At 43.1% G+C, this 21,110-nt stretch overlaps 1 protein-coding gene across 1 annotated transcript in view; it reads right to left on the bottom strand.

The window, feature by feature from the left end:
* LOC118964586 (protein unc-13 homolog B-like) overlaps window positions 1-19,921 on the bottom strand; it is a 60,568-nt gene extending 40,647 nt beyond the window's left edge. The window contains exons 1-2 of the mRNA XM_036977348.1: window positions 19,572-19,921; window positions 13,410-13,439 (exon numbers count right to left, since the gene is read on the bottom strand). Coding sequence (XP_036833243.1) covers window positions 13,410-13,439; window positions 19,572-19,593 — 52 coding nt within the window. The 5' untranslated portion in view covers window positions 19,594-19,921. The remainder of the gene's footprint in view (window positions 1-13,409; window positions 13,440-19,571) is intronic.
* Between the last annotated feature and the right edge of the window lie 1,189 nt (window positions 19,922-21,110).

The raw sequence follows: 21,110 nt of genomic DNA, 5'->3' as shown, positions 1-21,110 counted from the left end.
AATTTCTGCTCCAAATGCAGTTGTAAAACAGTAGATTTCTCTAGTCGATCTTGCATTTTGAAAATGCATCAACGTTTATGGCTGTAATGACAGGCTAGATTTGTGCAGCGATTGTGAGCCTATGCACACTTGCATGTACAGTGGACTTATTCAGAAATATTCAGACCCCTTGACTTTTTCCACATTTTGATACGTTATAGCCTTATTATAAAAATGTATTAAATAAAAGTTTTCCCTTCAATGTACACACACACACACATACACAATACCCCGTAGTGACAAAGCAAAAACAGGTCTAGAAATGCTGGCAAATGTATTTTAAAAAAATAGAAAAAAATAGAAATATGACATTTACATAAGTATAAAGACCCTTTACTCAGTACTTTGTTGAAGCACCATTGGCAGCGATTACAGCCTCGAGTCTTCTTGGGTATGACGCTATAAGCTTGGTCCACCTGTACTTGGAGCTCTGCCAGGTTGGATGAGGAGCATCACTGCACAGCTATTATCAGGTCTCTCCAGAGATTTCACATCCGGGTTCAAGTCCGGGTTCTGGCTGGGCCACTCAGGGACTTCCACGAAGCCACTCCTGCGTTGTCCTGTCTGTGTACTTAGGGTTGTTGTCCTGTTGGAAGGTGAACCTTCAACCCAGTCTGAGGTGCCTAGCACTTGGAGCTGGTTTACATAAAGGATCTCTGTACTTTTCTCCATTAATCTTTCCCTCGATCCTGACTCGTTTCCCAGTCCCTGCCTTTGAAAAACATCCCAACAGCATGATACTGCCACCATGTTTCACCGTTGGGATGGTGCCAGGTTTCCTCCAGATGTGATGCTTGGCATTCAGGCCAAAGAGTTCAATCTTGGTTTCATCAGACTAGAGAATCTTGTTTCTCATGGTCACCTCCCTGACCAAGGCCCTTCTTCGATTGCTCAGTTTGGCCGGGAGGCCAGCTCTAGGAAGAGTCTTGGTGGTCCCAAACTTCTTCCATTTAAGAATGGAGGCCACTGTGTTCTTGGGGACCTTCAACGCTGCAGACATTTTTTGGATCTGTGCCTCGACACAATCCCGTCTCAGAACTCGACGTACAATTCCTTCGACCTCATGGCTTAGTTTTTGCTCTGACATGCACTGTCAACTGTGGGACCATATATATATATATATATATATATATATATATATATATATATATATATATATATATATATGCGCCTTCCCAAATCATGTCCAATCAATTGAACGTACCACAGGTGGACCCCAATCAAGTTGTAGAAACATCTCAAGGGTGATCAATGGAAACAGGATACACCTGAGCTAAATTTCGAGACTCATAGCAAAGGGTCTGAATACTTATGTTAACAAAATGTTTTATTTTGAATACAATTCCAACAATTTCACTGTCATTATGGGGTAGTGTGTGTAGATTGATGAGTAACTTTTTTTTAATCCATTTTAGAATAAGGCTGTAACGTAACAAAATGTGGAAAAGGGGAAGGGGTCTGAATACTTTCCGAATGCACATGTGCCAAATAGTTTTGGGGGGATAGCGGGACAAAACGTTTGAAAACCACTGGGATACATATTAGTGGCAAGAAATGGAGTTGGGTTGGATACAGTAATGTTAGGCTATAATATTTCTTACTCTTCTATTTTGACGGAATTATTGTTAATAAATGTATAATTTATTCCAGATCAAAATAGTTTTGCAAAATACTTTACTCATCCGAGTGTGCTGATTTCCCCACTTGTGTTAATTGCTGAACGAATCTGTGACCGCGGTTGTGGGAAACCTTTTTTGGGATGCCCCCACAAAAGGTCTGTGCACGTTAGATTTAGGCAGTTTTCAGACTGTCAAACAGACCTTGTGCCATCCTGGGATATTCAGTAACACCGGCACTGAACACAAGGGGCAAACCCCACTGAGCCGCTGTAATCTGAAGATAAGCAATGCTAACAAGTACATGTCAAATCTCATAGCAAAATGCAAGCTATTTGCAGGACAGTCATCCCAGCTCATAAAGTTATGCAAGCAACTCAAAATTCTACTCAGTTTGCTGCATACAAAACAAATAGACAGCAAGGCTCTTGATCCAGGAGGGGATTCTCTGCTGTTACGTTTCATTTTGCAAGACTATATAACTAGCTACTAAGTTAGCAAACCAAATGCAGAACATTTAGCACATTTTAGACAGTTACGGTAATAATTATAAGATCTATCATTTTGTGAATTCCATACTGTAACTAGATCACCTGGTGCGTGCTGCACCACAGTGAGTGACTCACAAGGCTCTGGTCTCTTGTCGTTGTGTGTGTGTAAACAAACGTGACTTAGGATAGCCCTAGCACATTAGTCGACCGGTTGATTGTTGGGTCGTTAGGCTGTTGGTTGACCAAGAGTGTTTGCTACTGCTTGACTGAAACAAATATATATTTACCCCCATCTCAGTGAACTAATCCATTGCGGAGACCTAGACTAAAAGCCCATTTATGCTTGATCCGAAAATGTGGTCGGAAGCACCATATGCAGGGTGTGACGCAAATCGCGGAGCCTCCAGAGGCATGCAGAGGTCAAATCCAGCTCTGTACCGCATCGCCATGCACCCCCCAAATGTTGTAACAATGCGGAGGGCTGCATATAGCTCCGCATTGACATGATTGGTTGACACTAGGTGGGGGCGGTAAATCTTGTATAAACAAACTCACTTCCTTGACAACAACTCTGCGCTGCTCCATGAATCGCAAGAAGTATGAATGCCTTAACTTGTGCCGAGGTCATATCACCATAAATGCTGCATGGCCAATTCAGACGCTGGATTGACCATGCACCCAGATGCACAATGTACTTCTCTCTCCAGAATGCGCTCTCTAGCCAATTTGTGCACATTCATTGTTTCATAACTTCATTGTGTGAATTGTTTGCGTTTGATTGTTAGTGTATATCAATTCCCTATCACATATATAACCAGTAGTACATCAGAAATTATAGGAATTTAAATTATAAGAATTTAAACTTTAAATCTACAATGTTTCTTTATTTGGTTATGGTCATTTCTGTTAATGCATTCAATATTATTATTCCAATCTTCCCGTTCTCAATGTAGGAGTGGAAACATTGTGCACTCAGCAAACAATGCTACACTTGTGAGAAACAAGTTTTGGTTTATTTCATTCCATTCCATTTACAAGTTGTCAATTTAGTCATTGTCTTTTGTTCGGAACGCTCCTGTCAATGATGTGTAAGGACGCACACACATAGAAATAGGCATATAGGTGCAAATGTAGGCATATAAAATGCGCCCATTTGGGGATCTGAGTCTTTCTAAATTGGCTTTACGCACCACCACTAATGACCTATGGAGTTTCGCAAAGTAATGCTTTCTTCACTTCAAAACAGCAAGCATGTATGTTTTTACATCCATTGAGAATTACAATAGTCCATCTATGTATTTGAAAAATCTTTCCAGCTCTCCCTTTCGATAACCACTGTTTAAAAAGAGAAAAATGTCATGCTCTCATCCAGAAACCTAATAAAATAGGCCTACCTGACTAGTTCTTATCAAAATCAAACTTTGTCACGTGCGCCGAATACATCAAGTGTAGACCTTGCCGTGAAACGCTTACATACAAGCCCGTAACCAACAGTACAGTTCAATAAGAGTTAAGAAAAATATATATATATATATATATATATATATATATAAAAATAAATCAAGAATAAAAACACAATAACGAGGCTATATACACAGGGGGTACCGGTACAGAGTCAATGTGCGGGGTTACAGGTTAGGTAATTTGTTGGTATGTAGGTAGGGGTGAAGTGACTATGCATAGATAACAAACAGCAAGTAACAGTGTACAAAACAAGGGGGGGGGCATTTGATTAATTGTTCTGCAGTATTATGGCTTGGGGGTAGAAAGTTGCCAAGGAGCCATTTGGTCCTAGACTTGATGCCCCGGCACTACTTGCCGTGCGGCAGCAGAGAAAACAGTCTACGACTTGGGTGACTGGAGTCTCTGACAATGTTATGGGCTTTCCTCTGACACGGCCTATTATACAGCTTGAAGCTTGGCCCCAGTGATGTAATGGGCTATACTCAATACCCTCTTTAGCGCCTTACGGTCAGATGCCAAGCAGTTCCCATACCAGGCAGTGATGCAATCGGTCAGGATACTCTCGATGGTGCAGCTGGAGAAACTTGAGGATCTGAGGACCCATGCCAAATCTTTTCAGTCTCCTGAGGGGGAATAGGTTTTGTCGTGCCATCTTGACGACTGTCTTGGTATGTTTGGACCATAATAGTTTGTTGGTGATGTGGAACTTGAAACTCTCAACCCGCTGCACGACAGCCCCATCGATGTTAAATGGGGACCTGTTCAGCCCGCCTTTTCCTGTAGTCCACGATCAACTCCTTTTGTCTTGCACACACAGAGTTAGAGGTTGTTGTCCTGGCACCACACGGCCAGTTCTCTGACCTGTTCCCTATAGGCTCTCATCGTTGTCAGTGATCAGGCCTACCACTGTTGTGTCATCTGCAAACTTAAGGGTTTTGGAGTTGTATTTGGCCACGCAGTCGTGGGTGAACAGGGATTACAGGAGGGGACTAAGTACACACCCCTGAGGGGCCCCAGTGTTGAGGATCAGCGCGGCAGACGTGTTGTTACCTACTCTTACCACCTGGGGGTGGCCAGTCAGGAAGTCCAGGATCCAGTTGCAGCGGGAGGTGTTTAGTCCCAGGGTCCTTAGCTTAGTGATGAGCTTCGTGGGCACTATGGTGTTGAACGCTGAGCTGTTGTCAATGAACAGCATTCTTACATAGGTGTTCCTTTTGACCAGGTGGGAACGGGCAGTGTGTAGTGCGATTGAGATTGCGACATCTGTGGATCTGTTGGGGCTGTATTCGAATTGGAGTGGGTCTAGGGTATCCGGGAGATGCTGTTGATGTGAGCCATGACAAGTCTTTCAAAGCACTTCATGGCTACCGACATGAGTGCCACGGGGCGGTAATCATTTAGGTAGGTTACCTTCGCTTCTTTGGGCACAGGGACTATGGTGGTCTGCTTGAAACATGTAGGTATTACAGACTGTCAGGGAGAGGTTGAAAATGTCAGTGAAGACACTTGCCAGTTGGTCAGAGCATGCTTTGAGTACACGCCCTGGTAATCCATCTGGCCCTGCGGCTTTGTAAATGTTAACCTGTTTAAAGGCCTTGCTCACATCGGCTACCGAGAGCGTTATCACTCAATCATCCAGAACAGCTGGACTTGGACTGAAATAGGTTTTGGTACTCATTTTGGGTGCTGGTACTGTTTATATTTAGGTGCAGGAGATCCACAATACTTTTGAGCTAATATTCTATAAGAGGAACAGGAGCTCAAGCAGTAGAAAATTTGAGGTTCCTGCCCAAGTCAAGCACTGCTTCTTATCCCTTGCACAAATAGCCTAGAGCTGTGTCTGTCCCGAGGTCACTGGCGCAGGAAACTGAGTGCCCAGAATATTTTATACAATGTTGCAAGTTCGCTAGCACAAGCATCATGACTGGACCCAACTTAATAGTTGATACAAAGTTTCAAATTCGTTGCAGAGAGGTGTTGGCAAAAAAAGTTTACCCCTTTCTCTTCCCAATTTTGTGGTATCCAATTGGTAGTTGGAGTCTTGTCGCTGCACCTCCAATACGGACTCAGGAAAGGCAAAGGTCGAGAGCTGTGCATCCCCCGAAACAAAACCAAACCAAGCCGCACTGCTGCAAATCCCCACTTAACTCAGAAGTCAGCAGCACCAATGTGTTGGAGGAAGCACTGTACACTTAGCAACCGTGTCAGCGTGCACTGCACCCGGCCCACCACAGAAGTCGCTAGTGCACACTGGGACAAGGCCATCCCTGCGGGCCAAACCCTCCCTTAACCTGAACAACGCTGGGCCAATTGTGTGCCGCCCTATGGGTCTCCCGGGCATGGCCAGCTGCGACAGAGCCTGGACTCGAACCCAGAATCTCTAGTGGCACAGCTAGCACTGAGATGCAGTGCCGTAGACCACTGCACCACTCGGGAGGTACTACTGAATATAAGATCAGCATCAACTCACCATCAGTACTACCAAGAATATGTTTTTCGCGACGCGGATCCTGTGTTCTGCCTTACAAACAGGACAACTGAGTGGATTCCATGCAGCGACCGGGCATGGCCAGCTGCGACAGAGCCTGGACTCGAACCCAGAATCTCTAGTGGCACAGCTAGCACTGAGATGCAGTGCCGTAGACCACTGCACCACTCGGGAGGTACTACTGAATATAAGATCAGCATCAACTCACCATCAGTACTACCAAGAATATGTTTTTCGCGACGCGGATCCTGTGTTCTGCCTTACAAACAGGACAACTGAGTGGATTCCATGCAGCGACCCAAAAAAAAAACAACTTCGAAAAAGAGGGAAACGAGGCGGTCTTCTGGTCAGACTCCGGAGACGGGCACATCGTGCACCACTCCCTAGCATTCTTCTTGCCAATGTCCAGTCTCTTGACAACAAGGTTGATGAAATCCGAGCAAGGGTAGCATTCCAGAGGGACATCAGAGACTGTAACGTTCTTTGCTTCACGGAAACGTGGCTCACTGGAGAGACTCTATCCGAAGCGGTGCAGCCAATGGGTTTCTCCACACATCGCGCAGACAGAAACAAACAACTTTCTGGTAAGAAGAGGGGCGGCGGCGTATGCCTTATGACTAACGTGACATGGTGTGATGGAAGAAACATACAGGAACTCAAATCCTTCTGTTCACCTGATTTAGAATTCCTCACAATCAAATGTAGACCGCATTATCTACCAAGAGAATTCTCTTCGATTATAATCACAGCCGTATACATCCCCCCCCAAGCAGACACATCGATGGCTCTGAACGAACTTTATTTAACTCTTTGCAAACTGGAAAACATTCATCCGGAGGCTGCATTCATTGTAGCTGGGGATTTTAACAAGGCTAATCTGAAAACAAGACTCCCTAAATTTTATCAGCATATCGATTGCGCAACCAGGGGTGGAAAGACCTTGGATCATTGTTACTCTAACTTCCGCGACGCATATAAGGCCCTGCCCCGCCCCCCTTTCGGAAAAGCTGACCACGACTCCATTTTGTTGATCCCTGCCTACAGACAGAAACTAAAACAAGCGGCTCCCACGCTGAGGTCTGTCCAACGCTGGTCCGACCAAGCTGACTCCACACTCCAAGACTGCTTCCACCACGTGGACTGGGACATGTTTCGTATTGCGTCAGACAACAACATTGACGAATACGCTGATTCGGTGTGTGAGTTCATTAGAACGTGCGTTGAAGATGTCGTTCCCATAGCAACGATTAAAACATTCCCTAACCAGAAACCGTGGATTGATGGCAGCATTCGCGTGAAACTGAAAGCGCGAACCACTGCTTTTAATCAGGGGAAGGTGTCTGGTAACATGACCGAAAACAAACAGTGCAGCTATTCCCTCCGCAAGGCTATCAAACAAGCTAAGCGTCAGTACAGAGACAAAGTAGAATCTCAATTCAACGGCTCAGACACAAGAGGCATGTGGCAGGGTCTACAGTCAATCACGGACTACAGGAAGAAATCCAGCCCAGTCACGGACCAGGATGTCCTGCTCCCAGGCAGACTAAACAACTTTTTTGCCCGCTTTGAGGACAATACAGTGCCACTGACACGGCCGGCAACGAAAACATGCGGTCTCTCCTTCACTGCAGCCGAGGTGAGTAAGACATTTAAACGTGTTAACCCTCGCAAGGCTGCAGGCCCAGACGGCATCCCCAGCCGCGCCCTCAGAGCATGCGCAGACCAGCTGGCCGGTGTGTTTACGGACATATTCAATCAATCCCTATACCAGTCTGCTGTTCCCACATGCTTCAAGAGGGCCACCATTGTTCCTGTTCCCAAGAAAGCTAAGGTAACTGAGCTAAACGACTACCGCCCCGTAGCACTCACTTCCGTCATCATGAAGTGCTTTGAGAGACTAGTCAAGGACCATATCACCTCCACCCTACCTGACACCCTAGACCCACTCCAATTTGCTTACCGCCCAAATAGGTCCACAGACGATGCAATCTCAACCACACTGCCCTAACCCATCTGGACAAGAGGAATACCTATGTGAGAATGCTGTTCATTGACTACAGCTCGGCATTCAACACCATAGTACCCTCCAAGCTCGTCATCAAGCTCGAGACCCTGGGTCTCGACCCCGCCCTGTGCAACTGGGTACTGGACTTCCTGACGGGCCGCCCCCAGGTGGTGAGGGTAGGCAACAACATCTCCTCCCCGCTGATCCTCAACACTGGGGCCCCACAAGAGTGCGTTCTGAGCCCTCTCCTGTACTCCCTGTTCACCCACGACTGCGTGGCCACGCACGCCTCCAACTCAATCATCAAGTTTGCGGACGACACAACAGTGGTAGGCTTGATTACCAACAACGACGAGACGGCCTACAGGGAGGAGGTGAGGGCCCTCGGAGTGTGGTGTCAGGAAAATAACCTCACACTCAACGTCAACAAAACTAAGGAGATGATTGTGGACTTCAGGAAACAGCAGAGGGAACACCCCCCTATCCACATCGATGGAACAGTAGTGGAGAGGGTAGCAAGTTTTAAGTTCCTCGGCATACACATCACAGACAAACTGAATTGGTCCACTCACACAGACAGCATCGTGAAGAAGGCGCAGCAGCGCCTCTTCAACCTCAGGAGGCTGAAGAAATTCGGCTTGTCACCAAAAGCACTCACAAACTTCTACAGATGCACAATCGAGAGCATCCTGGCGGGCTGTATCACCGCCTGGTATGGCAACTGCACCGCCCTCAACCGTAAGGCTCTCCAGAGGGTAGTGAGGTCTGCACAACGCATCACCGGGGGCAAACTACCTGCCCTCCAGGACACCTACACCACCCGATGTCACAGGAAGGCCATAAAGATCATCAAGGACATCAACCACCCGAGCCACTGCCTGTTCACCCCGCTATCATCCAGAAGGCGAGGTCAGTACAGGTGCATCAAAGCTGGGACCGAGAGACTGAAAAACAGCTTCTATCTCAAGGCCATCAGACTGTTAAACAGCCACCACTAACACTGAGTGGCTGCTGCCAACACACTGACACTGACTCAACTCCAGCCACTTTAATAATGGGAATTGATGGGAAATGATGTAAATATATCACTAGCCACTTTAAACAATGCTACCTTATATAAATGTTACTTACCCTACATTATTCATCTCATATGCATACGTATATACTGTACTCTATATCATCGACGGTATCCTTATGTAATACATGTATCACTAGCCACTTTATACTACACTATGCCACTTTGTTTACATACTCATCTCATTTGTACATACTGTACCCGATACCATCTACTGTATCTTGCCTATACTGCTCTGTACCATCACTCATTCATATATCCTTATGTACATATTCTTTATCCCCTTACACTGTGTACAAGACAGTAGTTTTGGAATTGTTAGTTAGATTACTTGTTATTACTGCATTGTCGGAACTAGAAGCACAAGCATTTCGCTACACTCGCATTAACATCTGCTAACCATGTGTATGTGACAAATAAAATTTGATTTGATTTGATTTGATTTGAACTCCTCGTGTAGCGCATTACAAGCAACTTCAGGAGAGTAATAGCAGAATCTGCGAAAGCCAGCAGGAGCTGGAGGAGAATAGTTGGGTCAGGTTACGTTTTTTTCTTCTGGTTATCTAGATCTCTGGCGCCCTCATGAGGCGTTTGTCTTATTTCATCAAACCGTAAGCTTTAAGCATCAGACAAGCTCAATGCATTAGTTGATTTCATTAACCTGTTGAGTGTAGGGGGCAGTATTTTGATGTTTGGATGAAAATTTACCCAAATGAAACTGCCTATTTCTCAGGCCCAGAATCTAGAATATGCATATAATTGTCAGATTAGGATAGAAAACACTCTAAAGTTTCAAAACTGTCAAAACATTGTCTGTGAGCATAACAGAACTGATATTGCAGGCGAAAACCTGAGGAAAATCCAACCAGGAAGTGCCTAAGAGAAACGAATCTCCCTGTTCCATTGCATGTCTTCCCTCCATTTAAAGGGATGTCAACCAGATTCCTTTTCATATGGCTTCCACATGGTGTGAACAGTCTTAAGACATAGTTTCAGGCTTTTATTCTGAAAAATTAGCGAGAACGATCACATCGCATCAGTGGATGGCTGGGTGCCAGCAGAGTTTTGCATGTACAACAGCTTGGAGCAGACACTCTCTCTCTCTCTCCTATTGACAAAGCTAGGGTCCGGTTGAAATATTATTGATTATTTATTGTAAAAACAACCTGAGGATTGATTATAAGAAACGTTTGACATGTTTCTACAAACTTTACTGATACTATTTGGAATTTGTCTGCTGTCATGACCTGCACGAGCCTGTGGATTTCTGAACGAAACGCGCCAAACAAATTGAGTTTTTTGGATATAAAAATAATCTTTATCGAACAAAAGGAACATTTGTGTAACTGGGAGTCTCGTGAGTGTAAACATCCGAAGATCAAAGGTAAGCGATTCATTCTATTGCTTTTCTGACTTTCGTGACCAATCTACTTTGCTGCTAGCTGTTTGTAATGTTTTGTCTGCTGAGAGAGATGTCCTAACATAAAAGCTTAGATAGCTTTTGCTGTAAAGCTTTTTTGAAATCTGACACACCAGGTGGATTAACAAGCTAACCTGTGTTTTGCTATATTGCATTTGTGATTTCATGAAAATTAAATATTTTTAGTAATTTAAATTTGACGCTCTGCAATTCAGCGGATGTTGACGAAAATGATTCCTCTAAAGGGATGGGTGCGCCAAGAAGTTAAAAACACAGGGTGTCTCTATATGGAAAAATACATGTTTAAAAATTGACCAATTGATTGGACCAAGATTTTTTTTAGTCGGGACAGCCCTAGACTGGAGACTACCGGTAAGCTTCATAATGTAAAATGTGACAGGTGAAATGAAGAACGCAACCACCTTTATCTCCAACGATCGCACAAGTTCACTGCAGGTATTTACTTAATAAGTAACTACAAATATTCAAAAGTAATGAAAGCTTCAAATAAATTGTTTCAATGGCATTGACAGTATAGAAAATCATCCCGTGGCCATTTCCAAATACCTCGGTAATACCTCTATTTTTAGGCCGGCAATTGTCAAACACACTTGTTGGTCATTTATACTTGTTAAAACCGGTGCTCTGCTATTTTCCAACCCTTGCAGCAGGATTGGTAATTTACCTGTTTTATGTGCTCGCTTGAGCTGAGGATGGAGGGATGGCAATATCTGAGGTGTGTCCTTAAAAACGTGCACCAGTGCTAAATCAGTCTGACAGTACTTTTGACAGTACTTCAATCATATGGAAGTATGGTTTGCAGTGACAAATGCATCAAAAAGATCTTGGGAAATTCATGAGATCATCAGGCAATACGTGTTCCTGCGAGTCTTATCTTTCAGTGATGGAGTCATAATATTTTGTAGCTTAAACCGTTCAAAAGACAGCTATACAGTTGGGAGAACAAGTATTTGATTCACTGCCGATTTTGCAGGTTTTCCTACTTACAAAGCATGTAGGTCTAATTTTTATCATAGGTACACTTCAACTGTGAGAGACGGAAACTAAAACAAAAAACTAGAAAAATCACATTGTATGATTTTTAAGTAATTAATTTTCATTTTATTGCATGACATAGGTATTTGATACATCAGAAAAGCAGAACTTAATATTTGGTACAGAAACCTTTGTTTGCAATTACAGAGATCATACATTTCCTGTAGTTCTTGACCAGGTTTGCACACACTGCAGCAGGGATTTTGGCCCACTCCTCCATACAGACCTTCTCCAGATCCTTCAGGTTTTGGGGCTGTCGCTGGGTAATACGGACTTTCAGCTCCCTTCAAAAATGTTCTATTGGGCTCAGGTCTGGAGACTGGCTAGGCCACTCCAGGACCCTGAGATGCTTCTTACGGAGCTACTCCTTAGTTGCCCTGGCTGTGTGTTTCGGGTCGTTTTCATGCTGGAATACCCAGCCACGACCCATCTTCAATGCTCTTACTGAGGGAAGGAGGTTGTTGGCCAAGATCTCACGATACATGGCCTCATCCATCCTCCCCTCAAAACGGTGCAGTCGTCCTGTCCCCTTTGCAGAAAAGCATCCCCAAAGAATTATGTTTCCACCGCCATGCTTCACTGTTGGGATGGTGTTCTTGGGGGTTGTACTCATCCTTCTTCTTCCTCCAAACACGGCAAGTGGAGTTTACACCAAAAAGCTCTATTTTTGTCTCATCTGAAAACATGACCTTCTCCCATTCCTTCTCTGGATCATCCAGATGGTAATTGGCAAACTTCAGATGGGCCTGGACATGCGCTGGCTTGAGCAGGGGGACCTTGCGTGCGCTGCAGGATTTTAATCCATGACGGCGTAGTGTGTTACTAATGGTTTTCTTTGAGACTGTGGTCCCAGCTCTCTTCAGGTCATTGATCAGGTCCTGCCGAGTAGTACTGGGCTGATCCCTCACCTTCCTCATGATCATTGATGCCCTATGAGGTGAGATCTTGCATGGAGCCCCAGACCGAGGGTGATTGACCGTCATCTTGAACTTCTTCCATTTTCTAATAATTGCACCAACAGTTGTTGCCTTCTCACCAAGCTGCTTGCCCGTTGTCCTGTAGCCCATCCCCGCCTTGTGCAGGTCTACAATTTTATCCCTGATGTCCTTACACAGCTCCCTGGTCTTGGCCATTGTGGAGAGGTTGGAGTCTGTTTGATTGAGTGTGTGGACAGGTGTCTCTTATACAGGTAACGAGTTCAAACAGGTGCAGTTAATACAGGTAATGAGTGGAGAACAGGAGGGCTTCTTAAAGAAAAACTGCATGTCTGTGAGATCCGGAATTCTTACTGGTTAGTAGGTGATCAAATACTTATGTCATGCAATAAAATACAAATGAATTACTTAAAAATCATACAATGTGATTTTCTGGATTTTTGTTTTAGATTCCGTCTCTCACAGTTGAAGTGTACCTATGATAAAACATTTGACCTCTACATGCTTTGTAAGTAGGAAAACCTGCAAATTTGGCAGTGTATCAAATACTTGTTCTCCCCGCTGTATTTGTAGGTAGAAAACAGACAATGCTCTGTTTATTACAACCTCAAAAAGCTTCGGAGCAGGTTTTCATTGGCCAGTGAGTGGTCAAACCATCAGACGTATAACTTATTTGTTGCGTTTATTACGCTAACGCCAGGTGTTCTGCCCATAACTCCCACTGTCAAAATAGCTAACATATTTATGACACACCCACAAGGTCCTAGTTTGGGACAACATTCAAAGACATAACACCAAACTAAAGAGTTTAAGGACTTACCCCGTGATCCATGTAGCTTGGCTTTCTTTACTGAAAAAGAAACATAAAATAACCATTAGAAATGTCAGATGTGTTTTTATTTTTCATTTTTAAAGAAACAGCAAGTCAGTATCCCTGCTCATGACTTACTTCAGAGATATCACACAGCTTTATCAGAAACAAATTGCTGTAGACTACATTGTGTACAATGACTGTGATCCCGTGGTCACTTCATGTCTCCTCAATGGCATCCCCTGAGAGGCTGCAGTCAGATCCATCATGCTGAGTGTAACCCAGCAGTGCATGCCAATTGGTGAATCAGGGACCAGGAACCAGTCACACAAACACCAATCAACCACAACCACAGAAAAAAAGAGCACATGACATGTGTAGGTGAGGCCTGAAAAATGAATTAATAATGTATGTAGACCAACAGATAGAGCACGTGTTGATGAAGCATCGAGTAGGAATCTGTTAAGGGTGAGACCTGGCCATCCAGGTGATGTCTGTATGAGTGAGCATCAGCATTACAATATCCTCTCAACCTCAACCTAGCAGCAGAAAACACCAGCCTCTCACATTTTAGACAATCACTAAATACTAAAAAAAAATTTTTAGCTAAACCCTAAAGACGTGGGATACTTTCATAAAAACTGATTAGTTATTCCGATGGAGAACAGCAAGGCTGAAATCATCAATATTTTAAAACCAAAAGAAACCATGATGTTTCAATACACCATTGAACATCATAGAAAGGAGTTAAAATAACATGTTACAAGGTTATCAAGTTCTCATGTAAATATTCAGATGTAAATGTAAATTTACCACTACTCTGTCAGGCCACACTTTCATATTGACCTCTTTGCTGTAATCTTTCACAGTCAAATCCCATAATACACAATCCACTCCCGTACTGACTTAGCCTATCTGGGAGGGCTACGTTCTCTGGCATTGGAGCCATAATCCCAACCTTTGCCTGGACAAAACCCTGATAGACTGGAATATGGAGAGCCCTGAATCCTATTCACACAGGCCTAGTATTACTATAGAACGTTGGTTATATAAATGTTACCACAGCATGTCCGTTTTTCCAGTGGACAATTCAGACGGAATTAGTTTCACCACACTTCCCCTGCAATATTTTTTATTAATTTTTTAACTTAAAATGGACCATTATGACAGAAGCCTGGAAGCTCTTCTAGACATGAAGATACTTCACATGTCTAGGAATAGCCTAATGTTGACCTAATGACCTTCAGTTCGCAGAAAGTCAAAGTCATACCCATCATTCCAGTGTAAGGTGTGTGAAACACATCAGAATGGTGAAAAGATAGTCATTGGTTGAATGGCGGATTAATCTACACGAAATATAGGTATCACAAAGCAGAATGTAACATACAACAAGGGCAATGATATGATGCTAAGCCTACCAGATGTTTATAAAACAAAACAATTAGCAAATTCTCTTTTCATCTACTATGTGAACAACGAGAGCATAAAAACAACATCTAGTGCACTCGTGTATTTTTAGACCTGGCTGACTTTAGACATTTCCTGTATCTATACAATAAGGGTTATGGATTTGAAAGACGGTTTAGAGGGGATTAATTGTGAATGCTGCTTCAGCCTTATGTACCAGCGACTAAACGACAGGGCTGGGATGGCAGATGGGCAGGATCGGGTGGCGGTGAGTGACAGGAGCGGACTCTACATGATTTTAATATCAGCACGTACAGCTCTTCCCCCTCTCTCGCTCTGTACACAGCTAGAATAACATGCAGCCCAAGTGAGTGTGGCTCTATTTATTTGCCCATCTTAGTTAGCCTCTTAATCTCCCCAGCAACAATGTGGCAAAGAGACGACCCCAAGGAGGGAAATGGAGGAGGTAGAGGAGAGAGCGCTTTCAAAATGCACCTGCCATCTTCCATTCTCTACACACACGGAGATATTTTCAAATGGGCAAAGGTCTGTCCACTCCGACTCCTCCTTCCTCCAGGACCCGGAAACCGACAAGCGGTCGCCATGTGTTGGAGAGCATCAATTAGTTAATAGGTGACCGGAGGAATTTGCTCCTCTCCTAGATTGCCTCCTGTGGGGGAGTATGTTCAGGTGTATCCTACCACGGAAGAGTTTGTAATCCACCACACTCCCTTTGAAACTGCTGTCGTTTTCTCAGATAAGAAAAGCATGCGCACAAATTGATACCCTACTTATCCTTCTATATATAAAAAGTCTAGCACAACTAGCTACATTCGTCACTTATTACACATTATTACACATTATTTTGGGATTCCACTTCTGTAATTGACATTTTGCTGATGATGACGCGCTACAGAAGAGTCATTTCATACAAGCTCATTTATTTCCATCTTTCCTCTTGGAGGAACCAAGGAAATCCAATTGCGATTCTCCCACTGGCTCTGCGAAAATAGGAAAGGGAGCAGTGGAAAAGCAGAGGGTCAGGAGTGTGACGTCAGTGTTTCCAGAGAGGCTCTTCTAGGCCACCAGACTGTGACTCTGGCCTGAGCTGGCACGACGGCAGGCATGATGTCCCAATCAAGCTGACGTCATTGTAAGCGGAGGCGAACAGAGCAGAGGGCCATAAAGCGAGGGGCCATTATGATGGAAACTGATTCTTATCGCTCTTCTGCTCAGCCGTCCATCTTTGTGACTGGAGGAAGCCATCAGTGTTTGGCCAGGGGCAGTTGCTCAGTTCCCCTATCAACCTACTGTTTACTAATCTGCTCTACTGTGTGCTCACCTGATGTCTGACCATAGCTTTGTTTCTTTACCAAATGATAGGAACAACAAAAGAACCCTAACTGTAACCAAAGCAGTAAAAGGAAACAATTGGCTACATATAATTGAAGATTAGTTTTAGTAGACTGGAAACACAGCAGCAGAGTAATAAAATGATAAGACAGAAAAAAGGTCCAATAAGAATACTACATACAAACTATATCATTGTTCACATCCAGTCAAATTTTAAGATACGTTTGGGAGTTGACAGCAGCCCAGCACAAGGTGCATTTGAATATTGAGTTAAGGGATTTCCACCAGTGAATCCACTGGACGCCTGCCTGGCTTGCGATTGTTACTCAGCTCGGAGGATTAGTACTGGTAACCCTTAAATTGGGGTCAGAGGAAGCAAGTCACGTGACCACATTGTGGATGGGACGGACACACTGCTTACTCCGGCCACGCATGCCTAGGGAGTGTTGTCAGGCGGTACAGGGAGACAGGAAGAGAAGAGCAGGGTCAGAGGCTTCTATTGTTCTGTATTTACACACTGCACTGGAGCTGATCAGGTGGAGCTTATGGGCGGGAAAGCAGACCAGAGAGCAGAGAGAAACAGAGACCGAGTGAGACAGAGCAACAGATGGCCAGGGGATTACTGTTGCAATCTCTCAGCTCTCTCCCTCGCTCTCACTGCACTTTATACTCAATCTCGCTGTCCTCTGACCAATTCTCTTTCGCCCTGTCAACATGACATCTTCTTGATTTATAGGCCTAGACCATACATCAAGCTATCCTTCTGTCCCTCTATCTATATATCAGATTATTGACGCAGCTGAATCTGTGACAAAGTCAACATGGCCCATTTCCTCATGTAGTGTGCTTTCATTTCATCAAGACTGTCACAAACACTGTTTTTTATAGCACTGAGACACACACATCAGAGTTTATTCATAGGAGCCACAGAATAAATCCCTCTCCATGTCAATGGCACACTTAGCATTTGAAAAGGATTGGTGATACTCCTAAAACACCCAGTCTGCAATAATAATCATCTACCAAACCAGGATGCCTATTCAGCATCCACACAATAGAATCCCTAGGTTTGCAGGACCATATTATTATGAGATGTCCATGTGTACTGTCCACCCAGCCCAGCCCTGATCCACACACAGCATGGGTCTCTGTGACTGTCCACCTGTCACACTTGGAGGGGTAGAACACATATCTGTTGTGTAAAGACATCACCATGGAGATGGGCCTTTCTATGGGCAATAAATAAACAAAAAAACATGACACTGCTGTACAGGGGAAGGGGTGAGTCACAGCAGCCAATCACATACAGGATACATCCGGTCTAGGATTCAATGCACTACTACTATGTTTGGGTTGGTAGACTAAACTACAGTGGCTCCAGTTTCCATTTTCTCAATACTAATCAATAAATGTATGTTGTACATTTTCTAGGACGAACGTGTTAGAGGAAACCACAGCATATTAAACAAACATGCTAAATTACTGTAAATTAGAGTGTTCGTCTCTGGATGTGCTGTGTTCACCTGTCCAGACTCCTCATGACCCATACACTGCCACAAGCCCTAATCTCTTCTGGCCTGTGACGGGCCCAGGTTGAGGCTTGGCCTAATGAGGTGTCAAACAAGATTCTACTGGATGGGGAGAATTAAGGTTAGCCCATGGAGAGATGCCAAGAGAAGACAGCTATCATTTATATTGTTTTATTACATCACCATCTGGTATCATGCACCTACTGTAAGTCTGGACGTGACAACAAAAGCCATTGACTCAATTAGGTGAGCTAAACACTTAGACGCCTCACTTGTTAGGAAGAGCCTGATTACAATGAAATTGTGGCAAGGCACAAATTCCATCAAAAAGTGCCTCTGCCAACTGCAGTTCCTACTGACCACAATCACACATCTGTGCCATTATGTACCTGCCAAAATAGAATGTTTGAAGAGATAATGAAAATAACGCTTCAAGCATGGTTGACACTGGTCTATTACCTGGTCTGCTATGTATACTAACATGAGATGTCAGGCATAAAATGTTGTTTAAACGTCATTAGTCTTGATGGAGATAGGTCTGAAAGACTTGACAGTCAACACCTGCCTGTTTTTCATCCCATTTCCCTCAGTGCCAAAAAGAGATTTCCCGTACCAGCCGAAGAGCCATGGGTATTGATCCTGAACCACAGGTATTGACGACAGAGGGGGAGCTAATAAAACTAGTCGGATACTAGTAATTATTTTTCAGTTTCATTAATAGATATATCTGAGTGATATTTTGCCTCATTTTTGTATTTTTCAGAACGGAAAAAAAAGAAACAGGGAAAAGCTTTTCTTACAGTATAAATAATTGAGAAGTTCAGAGAACTCAGTCAAGCAAAATTGTATTTTTTGCCTCTATTCCTTGATGGTATTTTGTACATAATTTCAATGACTAATTACATCATCAACTGAACAAGGAGTCACTGCACAAGCATAAATTGTGCCAGTATCAAGTACCCCCAGAAAAATAATTGAAAAACATGCCAGCCAGCTTAACCAACAAAAATGCCAGTCAAGCATGAATGAATAATGGCTGTATACTACACATGTATAAGAGGAGAAATGTGGTTTTGGCTAAGTTGACACTTATTTCACTTTAGACAACCTTATTTGCTAAATGTTACCTGAACTGTAGTATACAGTATTGTTAAGACACTTTAGATGTTAAGCAGAAACACTACCACACAAATTGGATTATAGGCAACTCTTTGTGAAGTAAATGAGATGTTTAGAGGACATGGCAATGGTGATCACACACACACCACACAAACGATAACAAGATTGCAAAAACCAGATTGTGTACCATAAGAGCACACAACCATACAATATTCTAATTTAGGTGGCTTTGGTGTACTTGATATAAAAGCCAACCAAATTCTAAATATACTTTTGATAACCAATTACAACCATTACACAAGCAAAAAATATTTAGCAAGTAAAACTGCTTTTTCCTAATGTTGTAATATGGAAACTGACATGTCAAACTAACAAACGTTAAATCAGCTGACAAGAGCAGAAACACTGGAAAACAGCTGGTGGTAGAGGTGACGGCTCCCATCTCAGAATTATGTAACAGATAATCTCCAAATCCAAATAAAATTGCCAAAATATACTATTTTTATACAATATATTAACTATAGGCGTTTCTTTTACATCTACATAAGGGAGACATACGGAAACAACTTTGTTTCAACAAGGGAAAAAACAAACAATCACGGCCGCAAAAGTTCAATTCATCCAGTTTGGTCTATCCGGCTTTCAAACCGGTTACTGCTGGGTTTCACAATCTAACGTTACTTCACTTGAAACAAGTGTTCTGTTTTCGATTTATGAAGTCAAAATATATGAAAATGTATTAAAGAAAAAAGGAATAACTCACCTCTTACACAAAGTAGAGACATGGCAAGAGCTTTTCTCTGACAATCCCTCTAGTTAAAAAAATGTACCAAACGTCTCAGAAAAAATGCGCTCAGCCAGGTAACATTACAAACAATGTCTCCAATCACTTTTTTAAGTTGTTACAGGTGGGCTTCAGATGCTGTAAAAAGAAACATAAAGGTTCGGCAGAGAGCAATAGCCCCCTGCCACGGGCACGCCATGATAAAATTCATTAGACTAACCTGAGGGCACCGAGATAAGAGGGCGGCACCGAGATAAGAGGGCGGCGCCGAAATACTCTCTAATGACATCTAGTCCATCCATTGAGTGAGCATAATCTCTGAAAAGGTCGGACCGTAGAGAAGGTTCTGACCAATCAATGAAGAGAGACTAAAAACCACAGATTGAGGGAACAGGTGGTGACGCAGAGTTTTCGCTCCCAGTTAGTGGCCTATTTTGTAGTTTTCACCTGTACAAAAAATATAGAATTAAAAAAGTGTAACTTTTTGGTCTAAATATAGGCCTATATCAAATTTGCACAGAACATAAGGCTACATATTTATCTTCCCTTAAGGATTAAAAAGTATGCTTTTGCTTTTTTCCAGACATGTTTTTTTTTTTTAATCTAGAGACATAAATGGATAGAAATTTCCCAATGTATGTTCAGTAAAATGTGTCGGGCAAGCGTATGATACAAATGACAACAACCCATGCTGAAAGAATAAATAAATAACTACTAAGGATTGGAGTAATTTTCTTAATGATTAAAACGATCACAAAACTGCTTGGAAGCAATGGTGTCACATGAGTAAATCCTACAATATCACAAACAATGATGCCATCAACAGTACATTTTGATAGCCCTTTATTGTCCATTCACATGGATATTCTAGACGATTATATTTTCTGCTGACAGTGTTTCCTATTTCAAATAAACTACATTATGTACATATCTAGGTGGCCAATACCTTGTCATTGTTGAGTCTGAGTGATGTCATTATGCCTAAAAACCATCAGGATAACCTAGAATTTGACCAATATAGCTGGTTCACAGTTGGTTTTAGTATTTTAACCTGCGTGTCATGAACACATAGTGAAAATCAACATACGCACGATGGCGCAGAGGTGGTTTGGTCAGCATGTAGCTTTGTTTGGGTGGTTCATGGGATAATTGACGATATTGAACAATTCTCAATTATACAAAATTCCATCCTCTCCTCTGTGATCCAGAGACCGGTAGGTGGTCGAAGTGTCAATTCGTTAGTAGGCGAACAGTATGCTCACCTCCTCGATTATCTACTTCGGCAGAGGATGCACAAGAGCATCCTCCCTACGGCTAGCATGAACGCGTTTTAAAATCTGCCTATTCCCCTTTGAATCAGCTGTTTTCTCAGAGGAGAAAACTATTCTACTTATCCTTTGATCTATAAAATGTCTGGCAAAAGAAGCTTAATTTTTGGGGCACTTAACACATATTTTGGGATTCCTCCTGCCTGATAAAGTGCTAGCGGCCTAGTCTCATTTCAAACAAGGGCATTTG

This window comes from Oncorhynchus mykiss, chromosome 5, assembly GCF_013265735.2.
Source record: "Oncorhynchus mykiss isolate Arlee chromosome 5, USDA_OmykA_1.1, whole genome shotgun sequence".
NCBI classification, from domain to species: domain Eukaryota; kingdom Metazoa; phylum Chordata; class Actinopteri; order Salmoniformes; family Salmonidae; genus Oncorhynchus; species Oncorhynchus mykiss.
This window is presented reverse-complemented; position numbering and strand designations above follow the sequence as displayed.